Raw genomic sequence first — 17,323 nt, forward strand, 5'->3', positions numbered from 1 at the left:
AGTTTGTGCATTGATGTCCTTCTGTCCTCCTCAGTGTCCTTTTGTCCTGGTCAGAGTTTTTAGCTCAGTGGTAAGAGGATCAAGACATGCTGTAGTCTGAACTCAATCCATAGGAGAAGAAGCCTTGTCCGTTCCCTCTGAGGTCTACCTGGCCACTCAGGTGAAATACAAATTATGCAGGCAGTTGAAGTGAGAAGTGGGAGAGGCGTCAATGACTGTTTGGATTTCCTTTGCATTCGGGTCAGCTGCATTCCTGTCCCTGTTACATTCCCTTAGCAAATCTAAGCTAGGGCTGGTTACATGAACAGGGTGAATGTTCAGCCAAGCCAAGCCCAGTCAAGTCTGCTGCTTCCCCGTCCCCTTCAACAGCCACACACAGATTTGGTGTTACTCATCTTTGTTTCTCCCTGTTGGGCTGTATGCAAGTTTGGTCCAAAGAAAAGATCTCTGTGTCTCTTTTAATTATCACCCCATGTGAAATAGCCTTTGGCACACAAAATGACATTTGGGACATACTCATTTCCTCTGAATTAAGATTTGTGATTTTACTAGAAACTATTCAGACAGAAATGTAGCATAATACAAGACAGGATGAGAAAAGTTATCTTTTCTGTTTTTACTCTGCACTTCTTCCTGTAGGATAAAGAGGTGAAAATATCCCCCAGCATGCTTATAAATGGATCCTATAAAGATAAATATATATCAATACTTCAGTTTACTTTAACAGCTGATAGGGTATCATGTTAAACCCCCTTGGTAACTGGGGGTACTTATCAGCACGGTGGTTGGGTATTGGGGTCTCTGCAGCATGCTTATACTGTGCACTTGTCTCCATGCAGGGTGCCAGTGGGAGCTGGGCAGCCCAGGAACAGTGGAGCTGGAGGAGCTCCAACAACAAAAGTAGCCCCAGGAGCCATCCACCCCATTGTGGCTGGTCACAGCAATGCCACCACGGCTGTCAGACCAGTTGTTCCCATCACTGCTCCCCAGACGCATCCACAGCTGCAGGCGGCCTCTCCGCAGCTGAACAACTGCCTGAGGTACTCGGCTCAGCAGCCAGCCAGCCAGCCCCGCAGCGCCATGCAGATGGGTAAGTGCTCACCCCGTGCCTCCTGCCCTGCACTGGCAGGATTGATGTGGCATCCTCTACAATGTGCTTGTCCCCACAGCTTTGACTCGCTTTAGTCACAGCCCAGTCAATGTGGAGTTTGTCCACTGGTGATAGAGTGTGTTTTCTTTGCTTGTAATATTTATGGGTTTCTATTGATCTCTGGGAACCACGTTGTGTTTATCAGATTGTTCTGTTGCTACAGCTGAAATAGATTGTAGTGTTTACAAATATTTATACAATTTATCTGAGTGAAAGCAAGCACTCTGTATACTGAGGAGATGAACAGTTCTGAGTCCGGTTGGCTTGCTGATAAAAAAATACTGCCCTTATTGCAGAGCAAGTAATACATGCCTTGAAATTAAGAAGCATTTCATTGGGCTACAGGGATGAAAGGTATTTATAAGGCAGAACGGGACCCCGTGTTAGTGATAAAGCAAAAGATCTGAAAAATGCTGCCACCTTTTTGAAGTGAGAATAAGAGCTTCTTGCCCCAGGGGGCCTCTGTTCTTTCTAGGTTCCCTTTCTGATGTACCGCACAATTTTCTAGAGTACAATTTATTCCCCTTTCCCTGATGTTAAACAGCTTCTGATGTTGCATAAAGTAAAAGTAAATCCTGTGGTGGAACTTTATAGCAAAATTTAAAACATTTTGTTTCTAATATTTTATAGGGATGTGAGCCATTGTATTTACAAAGGCAGATCAGTAAGAACTGTGACTGCTGAAAACTGTGGTCTTAGATACAAAACAGAGCAAACACAAATGAGAAATACCCTGCAGAGTAAGTCATGAATTCATACCTTTTGAAGCCAGAAGGCTCCATTATGACCATCTAATCTCACCTCCTACACAGTGCAGACCAGAGGGAAGAAAACATAATTACATACCTGTGAATCTCAGTCTCAAACAGTGGTGACTCCTCTGCTCAACAAACAGTGCAGGGCTTTACATGTCATACTGGGGAATAATCGATTTATCCTCTTTTTGTCTGCTTCAGAAAGTGCTGCTTTACCCTCAAGTCACACCCTTCCAAAAGGTCACCTGCTCCCACAGTACAAAGGCAAAAATGTCCCCTTTTGGGTGAAGCGCTCAGGAAGTGTTCAGGTGCTCCTGGTGCCTCCTGTGCCCATGTCAACAGGCAGGTGACTCCCCTGAAACCAAGGTGACAGATTGCTTTGCCCCACAGGCCTGGCATGCCCCATGCCTTCTTTCCACAGCGCTGCTGTGCTACACCTCCAGCAGCTTCCCTGATTTAAGATTGCTCCTCTAGGTCACTCTGACATCTCTAAAGTGCCAAAGCGTTGGCAGGCAGGGTGATGCAGGGACCACAGAGCTGTTCCAAAGCCTCCTAAGCAGAGAGTTTTCCAACCTTTCCAGAAGATCAATGAGATTGTTGTTTTAATTAAATAAACCTTTGCCAGGATAAATAAAGGAAGTTTTCATGACTATCAGTAATTGTCTCCATAATGGCTGTCCTCACCAGTGTCCTGTGGACCAGAGCCCCTGCAGGACAGGTCAATGCACTGACTTTTGGAAAAGCTTTCCAAGAGAGGCAAGCTGGCACAGTATTCAAATCACATTTCTGTTGGCTTGCAATATACATGAGTAACAAATCTATTTTCTACAAGGCCACTAATGTAGGAATACATCCAAAATGAAATATGAGTGGTGTAGAACAAAAATAGCCTTTAGTGAGCATTGCTAATTAATAGCATGTTTGATGCAGCACAGTCCAGATCCAGCGATCCCAGAGCAAAGGCATACATTGTAACAGCAAGCAGATGAAACTACAGAACAGAATGTGAGAGCTCTGCTCAGAGCGGATTTTTCTCGGGCCATTTCTTTTACTGTTTCTCATGTTCCCTTGTGTATGGAAACACCAAGTCCTACATGAAAGAGTTGACGTACCTAATATGATTATCAAATCAGGGTTCTGCATCCAGGTACATGCAGTGCAATTCTATTAGTATGCTTTTCCTCTAAATTTAGGAAAGCCATTGCTCCCTACAAACAGTAGTTCAAAACCTAGATCCTGCAAGCTTAACCATCCCAAAAAAATTAGATTTCTGATAGCAACAGTTGCTCATCACTCAGGTTCCAAATGGGAAAATGAGGAGGAAATCACTTCAAGATAACCAGTGGTACCCTGCCTGGCTTTCTGGAAATGAACTGCACTTTCACTGCATGTTTTTGGTAGTCCTAGGAGGGGAAGATGATAACTAATAGTAAAAATAGTCTTGAAGGTGTCAGTAGTAATAACTTCCTCATGCAACATCGTTAAGTTGTATCAAGTTACAGACCGGCTAAGGATAGTTTAGCTAATTTGCTATAAACAAGCAAGTAAAAAAAGATGTTATAGAGTCAAGGAGCTACTGTGAGGGAGAATCATATCAACTTTGGAGATGCTAATCTGATGATGACTGGCCCATCATGTTCAGTATCATGTCAGATCATAGGGCATAAGACTGGAAGATTAAATTCCCTCCTGGCATGAGTGCTCAGGTGGTGTCGTGAGTATGATTAATGGCACTTTATCAATCTAATCCTGCTTGATGGCTGCCACTGATAACCATAGGAATAAAAACTAGTGCTTTAAGTTGTTCTAGAACTTTTTTGTAGTTATAGATTGAGTGAACTCCAGCTACATAAAAGTTTGTCCTTCAGACAAATTTGTAAGAAAATCACAGATCAAAGTGGATCAGAAATTTTCCAGTAAAATGCATCTTGGTCAAAGAAAAGCTGATTTGCTGGACTCAAATTTTTTGTCAGGAATGGATATAGTTCAACCAGACCAACCATGAAGCTGTACTGGCTCAGGGAATTGATGGCTTTCCAGAGCTGTTCTTCGCATAAGAGAACAGTGCAATGATCACATTCTATGTTTTCACATCCCGGATGAGTAACCTGACCAAAATAGAGGCTATTGCGGGGTGAGTGAGCATGATGTCCTCAGAAAAATGTTCAGAGGTTCAAATTTTGCACTGAGACAGAACTAAACAAGATTATGAAACCTTGAAATCATTTATGAAATGGGCACTTTCCAGCCAGTTCTATTATTGAATCATTTATGTGAGGGAATGTCTGAGTATGGACTCGGCTTCTGGGCTGTACATACTTGAAGTGGAGCTGTATTTAGGTAACACCTAAGCAATCAACCAAGCTGGAAGTCACAGACAACATCATTGTGGAAATGGACCCAGAACTTTATCACATTTTTTTGCAACCTGAAGCATGCAACAGGCTCCGGAATCCCTGGAGGGCTGACCTCATCAGTGTGTCACAGTCACAGTTAAATGGACAAGCTCTAATTCCTGGTTCCCACTGCTTGCAGGCAGGGTTTGCTTAGCAGGAGCAGCCAGACTAAAAGGCACTGCATAGTCCCTTAGGGACTTTGCTGGCAGAGAGGAGGCTGAGCTCAGAAATCCTCCGGTGGATTTCTGCTTAATTTATCCTCTGCAGCACAGTGATGTGATGTTGATCATTTTGTTAGAGCTGAAACAAGAGACCTCCCTTTGTAATTGCTGTCTGCAGGGTCAGCATGGATCATCTGGGCTAACCCCTTAGGTCCTGTGTTGCATTGCTCCAAAACCTATCACGTTAGGAGGGGAGCCTGGGGAGGGTGCGGAAAACAGCTCAGTTGGAACGAGATAATGTACTTTAAAAAGACATCAGGATAGGTATTTATTTCCAGGCATGGGCAGGGATAGTGAATGCCATTTCCCAGTGGCATCACTGGGGGGAACAAACCAATTTTGGTGACTTCGGACAGGCCTTTTGCAGCCAGGAGAGGCATTAGCCAAAAACACTTGCAGCGTGAGATATCCTGGGCTAAGGCTCAGAGCTTTTGTCTCCATCGGGCCCTTGGCACCTTCACAGACAGAATCACAGAATTTTCTGAGTTGGAAGGGACCCACAAGGAACATCGACGCCAAGTCTTCAAAGGAATGGCCCCTAAGGGGATCGAACTCACAAGCTTGGTGTTACTGACCAGCTGAGCTGTGGCCATTGAAGGGCCTATCAGGGCAGTGCGAGGGGAATTTAACCGTGCTCTGTCCCCCTCCCGCAGCGCACCCGGCAGTGCCGGCCCCGGAGCGACCCACGGCCACGGTCTCGCCTCTGCGGACGCCCAGCTCGCCCTCCCGCCTGCCCGCCGCAGCCATTCGGCCTCACCCCGCCGTGTCCCCGCAGCACGGCCACCAGCCGCCCGCCCCGGGGGCCCGGCCCCTCATCCCCCTCACCTCCGCCGCCGCCGCCATCACCCCGCCCAACGTCAGCGCCGCGCACCTCAACGGGGACGTGAGCGGCGGGCCCCTGGGCCCCGCCACGCCCGGGCCTGCCGGCAAACCCGAGGAGAGGAAGAATGAGAAGGTAAGGGCCGCCGTGCCTCTGCTGTGCGCCGTGCTCCTGACACATCTCCCTGCCACGGGGCTGTTGAGGAGGCGCCCTGCGGAAACTGGTTTCCATCGCCAGACAGCTTGGGCATCCTCATCTCACGCTATTTCCACACTTCATCCTTTCCCCCCCCCCACCATCCTCAACACTGCTCTCAACGTTACCTGCTCGCGGATGGGAAACAAGGTTGAATGGGCTGAATGTGTATGTTTCTTCCAATGATCAGTGCTGAGACCTGCAAATTTGCAGTGGTGCAGTGAGATGTTGTAGCGGGCTCTTGGCCGTCAGAACAGGATAGCCAAGTCAGAATCCATCCGCCTCCCTACATCGAAGAGGCTGATGGTGGCACCAGCCGCACAGCAGGTGCCTCAGACACAGTAAAACATCGGCTTGTGAGTGGTAGGATCTGTTTTGCACTTCCAGAAACATCTCCACTTCTTCAAGAAACTCTCATTGCAGTGGCACAGCCAAAAGAGAAGGGAGTTGGATAGTGCTCGTTGGGATGTGGCACTGCAGGGCAAATCTCTTAAGAGCCAGCAGTGGGACCGATAGCTGGGTACATGTTCCCTGGCACACCTTGCTAAGAAAAGCCGGTGTGGAGAGCTGCTTTAAGCACCCAGTCTTTTAGGTTCTTGCCAAATATTTTGCTTTTACCAAATGTTTACATTGTGTCAGCAGTTCCCATATATCAATGCTGAAGATTATCTCTGTACTGGCTAGCAGAGCAAGATCCTGGTTTGTATCTGAGTAGGAGGAAGACATGTGGGGGCCTGCTTTTCCTTTGAACCTGAAAAAAATCCTTTCCATATGTTCCCTGAGTTTTTCCATGGTGACAGACACATACAGAGTAAACAGTTTCTTTGTACATGGTAATACTGAGGTGGCAGGTCTCATGTGTCATCAGGGTCACAGATAACCCCTAGTTTGATAAAATGAGGAATACAAGTTTTAAAATCCTTTCCTTAATCCTGGCTTGGATTTTCTCTGAGTGCATTTTGGTGAAAGAAGAAGGGTGTAGAAATTCTGCCCTGGATGTGACATTTAGGTGCCTGCCTACAAAGAACTCCTAGGTGTGCATCAAGGACTGCATGTGGTGGAAGCAGAGCAACACCTGCTACTTCTGCAAGTCCAAGGAAGAGAACAGCATTTGGCAGGAGGTGGTAGATCTGCACATTACTTCAGAGCTTTGTGTACTAGCTTATTTAATACTTCCTAAAACACATTAAGTGACAGGTCCATGTGTTTTAATTCATGTGATACTGCATACTGAAAGTCCATAGGCAAAATTATATCAAGTACAGTCCTAAGATACTGGTTAACCTTTCCCAAGCTGTTACAGCTTAAAGTTACTGAATTTGGAGGCAAAGAAATAAAATTAAGTTTTTTGAACTCCATGGATGAAGGGGAGAAGCAAATGATATACAACATCATTGCAATGGGCATTACCAAAGACCAGTTCACTATCTGGGAAGTACCAGAGAGAAGTGACAATAAAAATTTTCATTTATGACTTGACTGGGTAATACATAACTGCCCCAGCTGAAAAACATATTCCTGAATCTTGTCCATGTTATAGTTCACTTTCTTTTAGAAAGATCTGAAGTAGCAGTGTTTCCTTTCCTTTTAGAAATAGTGACTGATGTTTGGCCAGATAAGTTGTGTTCTTACTCTTTGCTAAGCCCAAATATTTCTTTGCAGCAACTGAGAGCTTGGATAATGTCAGACTGAAAACCATATAACTATTCAGAAAGGCATCTGTGAGTTGGAACTGGGACCATATCTGTAACAGTACTTGATATTTTCAAAGTGAAGGCTGGTTGGGCAGTTTTTTGGTAAATAGGAAAGTGTCATAACACTCAGAGGGAGTATCTGTGGAGAAAGGCAGTATCTGTTATCAGTACACATATTAGGAAAAAATCAGACAAGATCAAGGAGCAAAAAACGGAAGGAGGGACATAGCTAGCAAGCTGCCAGGTAAGCAAAGATCAGAAACAATTTTTCTGAGTTCAGTTTCATTATATTAATCAGTCAGGTATTTTGAGATGAAAGGAACAGAGGGGAAGTTAGTAAGAGGAGAGGTAATAAGATCTTCAGCTCTACTGAACACAGGATGGAAGGTAATTATCTCCTGAGAAACTGAGATTAGCAAGTCATATGTGATGTAAATTGTAATGTGCCATAAAATTCGCACTGTTGTTAGAATCAACAATTTTTGGTGTCCCATGAAATTGTTAACTTTAATCCTGGCTTAGTCTTTCCAGTGTCTTTTGTAGGATATGCTTGAGGATAAAGGCTGAATGATCAGAGAATAACTGGTTTAGGAGACATTTTCATGTTATTAACCATGGTTTTCTTTCATGCAGGAATTGTCAGTGTGAGTTCACTTTGGTACAGAGGGCACACAGTACATAAGAAGAAGTAGTTTGCATTCAGGGATGGACATGATGAGGATCCATTGGTTTTCATGATTCTTTTGAGGGCTGTGGAGATAAATTGCAATTTTTGCGTTTATCACTCTAGTATAGTGAGATATATTGGTCCTTGGGGAATTTTCTTCAGATTATAACTTTAGCAATGTTGATTGTCTGCTTGAAGGCTGGGCTGGGAGATAGTGGGGAAAAGTGTTTTAAGATATGATCTTCTAAGAATTTATGTTTTATGATTTCCCACATAGATTCCACTCAGGGATACTAAATATGACACCAAGGGGCAGCTTCTGCAGTGAGTCCATGTAGGTTGTTTGTGTTGCTTGTTCCAAGATGGAATCAATTTCACTGTGGAAATAGCCTTGCTGAGTGCTTGGTGCAGCCATCACTGTTAATGCTTTCCTCTGTGCGAATGTTTGTATGCCAATATCACGGGTTCCCGTTGGTGTGCAGCAGTCACATATAGGCAGATCCCAAGATTTCTCTAAAATCAAAGGACTCCAATTCCAACTTTTACTCATTTCCTTGTGGAAATAATTCACATTTCCCAGCAGAAATAATCCCAAGGATTATGGTTTCAGATCAGCATGAATGATTTTCTTGCTCATTTTCTATTAATATAGCAAATAAATCCTTAGGTCTTTTTTTTTATCTGTAGTTCTCTGCTTCAGCTTATTTCTTGAAGATCTTGATCCAAACTTCGAAAGCTGCATGTGAACCTTGGTACTTACCTTCATTTAGGTACCCTAATAATAGTGTCTTCCTATCATATTCCTGCTGACTTAATCAGGAGGTAAAATTCCACCTCCACGCCAGTCTTCACTTGGTGGTATGCATCTATGCCCGGAGGATCCCGCCTGCAACTGGGCTTGTGCTCCACATCTCAGCTCCGTGACCAGCCTCCTGCCTGTTTAGGGAACGGTTTTGAGTACAGTCTCCTTTACCAGCTGCTGATGGTAGCTAATGAAAAACTGTGCCATAGATAGTGTCTAAGTCCACTGTGCAATAGTACTTGGAAAGTACTCTGGCAGCCAAGCAGGCTGAGAAGTAGAGCACTTGAAAATCAAAGAAGTTTCAGTGCTGTACGGGCACAGTAGGAAGCAGCAGGAAAGGAGGCTCCCGCAGGGGTAGCGCCGACGCTGCAGGAATAACAAGTGGCCTGAGTACAGGTAAGGGAGCACGGCAGAAGTCGAAGAGGTAACGGTGGTCAGGGCAGCGGAGGAGAGAGAAGAGCATTGGCAGCTGCTGGGAGATAGAGCAGGGAGCGCCAGAGAAGGGGTGCCAGTGGGGCATGCAGGTGAAGGGTGCTGTGCAAAGCCCACAGAAAGGGGTCTTGAAATGAGGAAGTTGAAATATAGGATGTGAAATGTATCTAAAGAAGGCAGTTGAAGAAAGGAAAGTGTGAAGGAGACTCTTTCTTCTTTTTCTCAAAAACTTCCCACTTGAGGCAAATTTTTCTTCTTTTTGCGAGAAAGAAGTTTCTTTCCCCAGCAGTAAAATACTAGTTTTTCCCCAGAGTCACTCTATGCCAGATTAGGAATGGGAGCATCCCTAGGACATCACAGGGTCAGGAGAGAGATAAAACAAAGAGCAAATGGACAACATCCGTTTCCTTTAAGGGCATGTAGTCATAGCAGGGTTCCTTTGAGCTCTTTGTCATTTGTTACTAATATCTGCATGTGTAGCCATCTGAAACTCAGAAAATTCAGTCCCAGTCCCTAAACCTTCTGAATATCTGAAAGAAGGAGATGGAGATCTCAGCTGTGGAATTGGAGCAAAACTGCATGGTTTGGGGGCTGTTTAAAATAGGGATGCAGCTTTTTTGGACAGGGTGAATACTACTCAAGTTCAACTGGTAGATTACAGCTGAGAGCTTTTAATTATAGTATGACTACTGCTTTGACCTTGCTCAATTTTTGCTATAATAGTTTCTGCTGTACATAATCTGGGTTGGTGCTTAATACCACTGATAAAACCACTTGTTTGAATGAATTAATGCATTTCTCATTAAATGAGCTCCTCATTATGTTAATCAAATCAAGCAAATCATGCTGGGTGGCTTGACCACTGTAATTAAACTTTCTTTAAAATCCACTCATTTGGCTTTTGATGAGGCTTTTGATTAAACCCTTCCAAAATGTCTGGCCCAAGAGCTGACAGAGAGGCAAATAAGAGCTTGCACTATGAAGTAAGTCATTAATTCATCACTGAGTTACAGTAATTCCTTACTGTTTTACCTAGCTAGAGTATCTTGAAATATTTGAAAATTGGCAATGTAAAATTAAACATTTCTTATAAGTGTGCTGAGAGAACAAGTCTGTTTGCAGCTTTAAATTTAGGAACCTGGAATATATAGAGGATCTAGATTAACAAGTCACAACAAATGGAACATACACTAGGCTGCTGTTTCCTGATGTTAAGATAAGAAGAGATACATCTTCAGAAAATTACTTTGAACACACACCAACAGTTTTGCATGTGAAGACTGAATGAGTAAACATCTGTCTGTTTTCACCAGTGTAACTCACTTTCTCAAGTATCAGTACTGCTCAAAATAAATGCATTCCTCAAATGATACAGTATGTTTGGCATGAGGCCGGTGTGAGAACTACATGGCAAAACAGAACAAGCCAAGGCCTGTTTTCTGGCCCTGCAAATGTCCCTTCATGACTTGCATCCATGCTTCTAAGCTTTTTTCTCTGCCCAAAATAGGGTGGCTACATCCAGACTGCTCATCAAGAACAGTCCTGATAAGTGGTGTGGCCCAAACCATGCTCCTGCGTTGTCCTGGGAGAGTGCTAGTTCATAGAATCACAGAATATCCTGAGTTGGAAGGGGCCCACAAGGATCATCAGGTTCGGCTCCTGGTCCTGCACAGGACAGCTCCAAGAAGTACACCGTTTGCTTGGGAGCATTGTCCCAATGCTTCTTGAACTCTGTCAGGCTTGGTGCTGTGACCAGTTCCCTGGGCAGCATGTTAAAATGCCCAGCCACTATCTAGGTGAAGAACCTTTTCCTGATATCCAACCTAAACCTTCCCTGGCACAGCTTCAGGCCGTTCCCTCGAGTCCTGTCCCTGGTCATCAGAAAGAAGAGATCATGAGAGCACTGCCCCTCATGAGGAAGTTGCAGACTCGCGTGAGGTCTCCTCTCATTCTCCAGGATGAGATAAGTTACCTCAGAAGCTCCTCACATGACTTCCCCTCAAGGCTCTTCACCATCTTCATAGCCCTTCTTTGGATGCTCTCTAATAGCTTTCTATGTTTCTTATATTGTGGGCTCAAAACTGCCCACAGGACTTGAGGTGAGGCTGCACCAGTGCAGAGCAGAGCAGGAAATTGATATAAGCCAAACCACAAAGGTTACTGGATGCAGACATAGGTTTGTTGCTAAATCCTGACCTTGTCCTTTGTGCCAGAATAGACATAACCAGAGAGACTTCCCTCTCCACCACTCCCTCTTCCTGTCAGTGCCTTCCTCTACTTTCTCCTAAAGTGCAGCTCAGTCCTACCTGGCAGCATCCCGCAGTGCAGGCCTCCTGCCTGCACACTTAGTCGCCCACCCTGGCTTTATGTAGAGTTGAAGACTAGAACTAAGGCCCTTTAGAAATTTGGCTTCATGAACTCCGAGATGCTGTTTGACCTTAGTTTGTATTACAGCTGTCCAATTAAGCTATCACTTGGTAGACCTGAAACTGCCTGAAGAACCAGATCCTACACAGTTATGCAATTTCAGTTTTTACTTACTGTTAGTCTCTGCATTGCAACTTCTCATATTAACTTGTCCCTGAGTGAAAAGGATTTGTTATCACTTCATATCCCCAAAGACATTTTAATTCCTTATCCAGAAAATGAAAGATCAGTCTCAAAAGTGAAGTGTTGAGCACTTGCAAGGACTTTGTAGATATAAAATGATGTGACAAAAATAGTGGTCACCTGGGATGAGTAGAGGAAGCTAAGGACACAGTTGATGCAAGCAGGTTTTTCAGATAAAAAGTCAATAGGACAGACCCTGAGTTTCTGGAAGAGGAATTTAGTCTTCCTAGCAGATATGATATTATTTAACATTTTTCAATTTGGGGAAAAATATTTCCCTTATGTTCACCTATGAAAGCCCACTAAGTCGCACAGGTATGAAATGGAATGGTAACAACCAAGTGATTAAATGAAAACAGTGCAAGACATAACAATAAAAAAATTGCACAAGACCAGAAGAGCCTGACTTGAATTCTTAGAATAAGTGTAGGATGCATTAAGAGGAAGCAACACTGGAACAGTAATCTGAAGGTTTGCATCAAAAATAGTAAGTTCTGTGACACTTATTTTCTTGAGTACTCTGTAAGACATCTGAGTTGATCCTGGAGCCACCAACACCAGCATTTCACTGATCATTTTCAGAATCAGCTTTGACTTTTCCATGTAATGTGTTCCAGTTTGTTTCTTGGTAAGGATGCTTTAGTCTGGAATATTTTAGCTCAGTTCTCTCAAGATTTGTGCACAGAATACATACTGTTAATCCATTTCCTCTCAACAAAGGCGAGGGGGCTGTCTTCATCCAAATGAGTCTCTACTTCCCATGCTCCAGAAAGTGAATCTTGGCTCAGTGACCAGCAAGTGATTCACCAGAAACTTGGCCAGGGAGTGGAAATCTCTTTTTCTGGTCATGTGAATTCAGGCCACAAAGTTCGGTTTTAGGGCAGAAAACTCCTGCTTAAAATCTCTCCAGCACCTTCTCCTTCATCGTTAGAGCTCATTTTGAAAGGACAAAAACCTGGCAACTCAGTGATGAATATTTTAAGGCTGGCAAATAACCCAGCCAAAAGCATGAGCCCCAGCTGTCAAAACACAGAAAACTTAAGCTTTACAATAAAACAGATTTCTGTTATTTCTGACTGGCTAGGATTTTTTTGCTTAGATCAAGGGCAATAAGTCATTGATCAAAATTTCTTTTTCTTCTTTACATTTTTGATGTTAGGAAATGCTTTCAAACTCCCCACAGATATTTCAAGCGCTGACTTTGCTGCCAAGCAGTCTCCGAAAGCTATTCCTTTTTTCTCTCCTCTCCCCCCGCTTCTGCTTATCTGCCTCACAGTGCTGTCACAGGATTTCTCAAGTGTCCGCAGTGGATTTCTCTAACACTCTTTTGAGTGGTTCTGTGCTGCATTTTGCGGCCTTACGGGGAAGCGGATCCAGGGGAAGAGAAGATGGAGAGTGCTTTAACTTCAAGAGGAAACTCAGTTTATCTACTAACTGGAGATGAAGCTGTTTGGATGCCAAGGCACGGCATTCTCCTGGCACCTGTAGAGACCTAATTTTATAGCACAGAGGTCCCATGAGCTTTTGCTAAATCCTTAGTAGGCTTGAGGAGGAAAGTAGAACTGACAAAAGAAAGAGCATGCAAGGGAGCACTGGAAGCAGAAGGCTGGAGGCGTATGTGTGTGCGAGTGTGTGTCTGCGTGTGAGCATCCCAGCACTGGCGTTCCCATGGCATTCCCCTGCCTGCAGAAGAAATCATGCAGGACCAGATGGCTGGATGGGGCCAGGCTGTGGGTGGGGATGGCAAGTACGTCCTTGGATTAGTCGGGTGAAATGTAAGCGCTCTTGTGCTATCAGTGAGAGACATTGACACATTCCGCCTGTTGCAGGATCATAGGGGCCAATCCCACCCCAGACCACACATCTCTGCAGCTGAGCATCCCCTCATGGCTTCTGCCCTCTCCCTGCCCTGTTCCTGAAGAACATGTTTTGATCTCTCATTCCCTCATGACATGAAGTTCCCAATACCCATTCATGGATTAAAAAACCCAGAGTGTGAATTCTGTTCATTCCTGTCCCTGTAGTTTTCCTTTCTGCCTGAAGCAGTAACACACAGAGCTGGCATGAGCTGACGCTACCCCACCACTCCCAGGAAGGAAGGCATGCAGGATGAAACCATTCCAGCAGAAAAAGAGAGTAGGAGGCTGGATGCCTTGAAAATAGTGAAACAACTTGCAGTGTGTCAGAGTTGGTGGCATCTTGGCATCCCACACATTCAGGACTCGTTTGTTTTCTTCAGTGGTTTTCCAACTGTGAATTCACAAGGCAGTAAGTCTTAAACCACCAAGATGCAACAGAGATTACTCACTGAGATACAAGAATTTCAAGTGCCAATGCAGTTTTTTTATGGAGACAAAGCCTGAACTTTCCTGTGAAAATTGTCTCTAATCAACTTTTCAGTGCCCGTGTTTCTTTTTCTCATCACATGGGTACTGACATTTTTCCTAGGTGGTTTAAAATATCTACAATCAGTGCAGAAATCTTTCAGCAAGCTCTGCTAGAAGAATTACGTAAACTAAATGAAATTGCAGTTTCTGACAAACATGAATACTGTAGGAATAGCATGTTACAACAATCAACAAATATCTGTGGCATGTTTCTATTTTTGTTATGTAACTTGAGGGCATAACCAAGTTACAGCAAAGGGATATTTATCATATTTTGTACACTTTTGTTTACTATTCTTATTGCAGAAGCAGCATAAAGATTCACAAGCCCTCGGCCTTTCCTTTGCCAAATGGTAAAGCCACTTTAGAGTCAGTCTGGGTTGTTACTTTTTTCGACTGAATGTCTCAAGCATCTAGTAATTCCCTTTGGACCTAGTGAAGACATGGAGTCAGTACTCGTCTCTGAAGGACTGAAAAAAAATGTTGTTATTTTGCCCTCTGGAGAAAAGATCAGTCTCAGGAATTCAAAAAGTACACCATGCAAAAGTCACTTCTCTGACACTACAACTGCAGGCTGCCTGTAATCAATTAATACAGTCTGTCAAGCAGTCAACCTTCTAAAAAGCAATTAATTATAAAGGCAGAACTCAACCTGTTGCTTTCCCTTTTTTTGCATATATTTTGTTTGGTTCATATTCACTGACATGCTACTGTAAGTTAAGACAGCAGAATCTGTAATACTATACTTTAGTCCTAGCTCACTGTATTCAGCACACTAGAAGCAGACTGTCGTTGGGCTTCATCACCAGATGCCTCAGGGAGAGAAGAAGTAATTTAATATGAGTCCATGGCCAACTTATTTTGCAGTAAAGTAGATTTCCTGTGCTATAGTTTTTTTGTCCCAATTCATGATCAGTCCAGAACTAGTATATTTTAAAATGGAACTAGCTGGCTTTTTTTATGACCTCAGAGATCTCTATTCCCTCCTGTACAACATCATGTTATTTTTCATATCTTTAGTTTTGAGACAGAAAAGGGAGGAGGTCAGGCAGGCAGATCCTATCCACGCAATGGTGCCTGCTGTGGCAAGGGAAATGCATAAGCTAGGCTTTGATCAGGACATAAAAGAGGAAACTGATTTTCCAACTTTTAAAATTTTTTCTGGACGGGTTTTATATCTAAGCCGGATACTCCTGGCTGGCAGACTTAGAGTGAACCTGGCTGAGAGATACAACTGGCCAGCAGAGACAGTGGCACAGGGGAGGTAGTAAGGATGGTGGCCCTGAAGCCTGGGGTGGATTTCCATTCATTAGCCATGAGAAAGTCAGGTGGATGCCAACTACCCACCACAGATGTCTGACTTTCCTTGAAATTGTTCCACTAAGACCATTCTGCAACTTCCCTGAACGATACATTCCTGTCCTTTCATATTCCTTGGGCCAGAAAATTCCGTTATCTCTCACGAATCTTTTATGGTTATAACTCAGTCTTGCTTCTTCATATCTTGCTCCAGATGGAACTGCTGATCAGCTTTCTCTTGACAGCCTTTCACATGTTAGAGAACTAATAATGTGTTTAGTCCTTGAGAATTCTCTTCTTTCAACCTCACTGAGCCCAGTTCCCAGCCTTTCTTCACAGTAATGTTTTTGAGGCCTCTGATTACACTTGCAGTTCTCCTCTGGGCAGTCTTCAGCTTGCCGGAGTCTTAAAAGCAGTGTCCCAGAGTGGAGTAGTGCTGAGATCTAGTTAGTGCCAATTAGGATGGAATAAGCACTTTCTATGACTTATATGTAAGTTCACAGATGAAGTTTTTCTTTTTCACCGCAGCATCTTGACTCACTCCCAGTTTGGGCTCCAGTGTAACTTCTTTGTCCCTTTGGAGAGCTGCTGGCTGGCCAGTCACTCCTCATTTTGCATCTGTGCATTTGATTTGTCATTCCTAAAAGTTGCATATCATGCTTATCTTTGCAGATTTCATTATGGTGATTTGGGATAATTTCTCCATTTTAGGAAAATTCTTCTGAATTCTTACCCGGTTAATCCTACTGTTGTGGATTAACCCTGGCAGGCAGCTTAGACTCACACAGCCACTCACTCACTCCCTGACACAGTGGGAAGGGAGAAAGAATCCATAAAATTGAGAAAACTCATGGAATGAGATAAAGACACTTCAATGGTTACAGCAAAAACTGTGTACACAAGCAAAGCAAAACAAGGAATTCACTCACCATTTCCCATCAACAGGCAGATCTTTAGCCGTCTTTCGGACAGCCAGGCTCCGTCACACTATCACTGTGAATGTGCCCCACTTCCTAATTCTTCCCCAGGCTTTCAGTTGCTGAGCATGACACCATATGGTCTGGTATATCCCTTTGGTCACTTAGGGTCAGCTGTCCCCACTGTGTCCCTTCCCAGCTCCTTGTGCACCCCCAGCCCCTTTGTTCGTAGGGTGGGTGAGAGGCAGAAAAGGCCTTAACAGTGTGCAAGGGCTGCTTGCTAACTAAAACAGGGTGTGTTACTACGCTTGTGTGATCACAAATCCAAAATAAGCACCATACAAGCTACTATGAAGAAAATTAACTCTATCCCAGGTAAAACCAGGACACTGCTTGTGGACTCAATCAGCTCAGTACCCACTGCTGGTTTTAGAAGTACACTCAGTAGCTCGCTCAGCAAGTAATTAATGGAAAGATTGACTAGCACTGGGACTGAGACAAGCCCTGATGGCACATACTTGAAATGTCCTCTTGGTTTGACAGAAAATCATTAACTGGAAGACATTGCAAAGCAACTGGTAGCATCTGGTTATCTATAGCTGGAATTCTTGCATGAATACTGCTGAGTTAAAAAGAAGGAGACTGGAAGGGGCTCCTCAAACACACATGTTGCTGTTCTAGCAGGAAGAAGTTGAAAGAAACAAACCTGTGCAAGATACTCATCGTATTGCCTACTCTGCTCTGAGAAGATTGTCAGATACAGCAAAGTAATCATAGTAGAGGACCTTGAAGAGAAGTTGTGATTGCTTAACTAATGGACTATTAATTCTGTTATCTTTATAGTCAGAGACATTCCAATCAACCAGGATCAAATTGAGGATGGGACAATTCTAAGTTAATGTTTGCCTATTCTGTTTTGCTAAAATGAAAAATAAGAAAGTCTGCCAGTCTTTCAATCAACCCCTGCAGTCTTGCACC

The 17,323-nt window shown here is 43.8% G+C and overlaps 1 protein-coding gene across 1 annotated transcript in view; it reads left to right on the forward strand.

The window, feature by feature from the left end:
- Positions 1-17,323, forward strand: part of SH3RF3 (SH3 domain containing ring finger 3) — a gene marked incomplete at its 3' end in the record, with an annotated part of 243,865 nt that overhangs the window by 203,836 nt on the left and 22,706 nt on the right. The window contains exons 7-8 of the mRNA XM_082278172.1: positions 840-1,090; positions 5,176-5,477. Coding sequence (XP_082134298.1) covers positions 840-1,090; positions 5,176-5,477 — 553 coding nt within the window. The remainder of the gene's footprint in view (positions 1-839; positions 1,091-5,175; positions 5,478-17,323) is intronic.

Source organism: Coloeus monedula (genome assembly GCF_965178545.1).
Source record: "Coloeus monedula genome assembly, chromosome: 3".
Taxonomy (NCBI): Eukaryota; Metazoa; Chordata; class Aves; order Passeriformes; family Corvidae; genus Coloeus; species Coloeus monedula.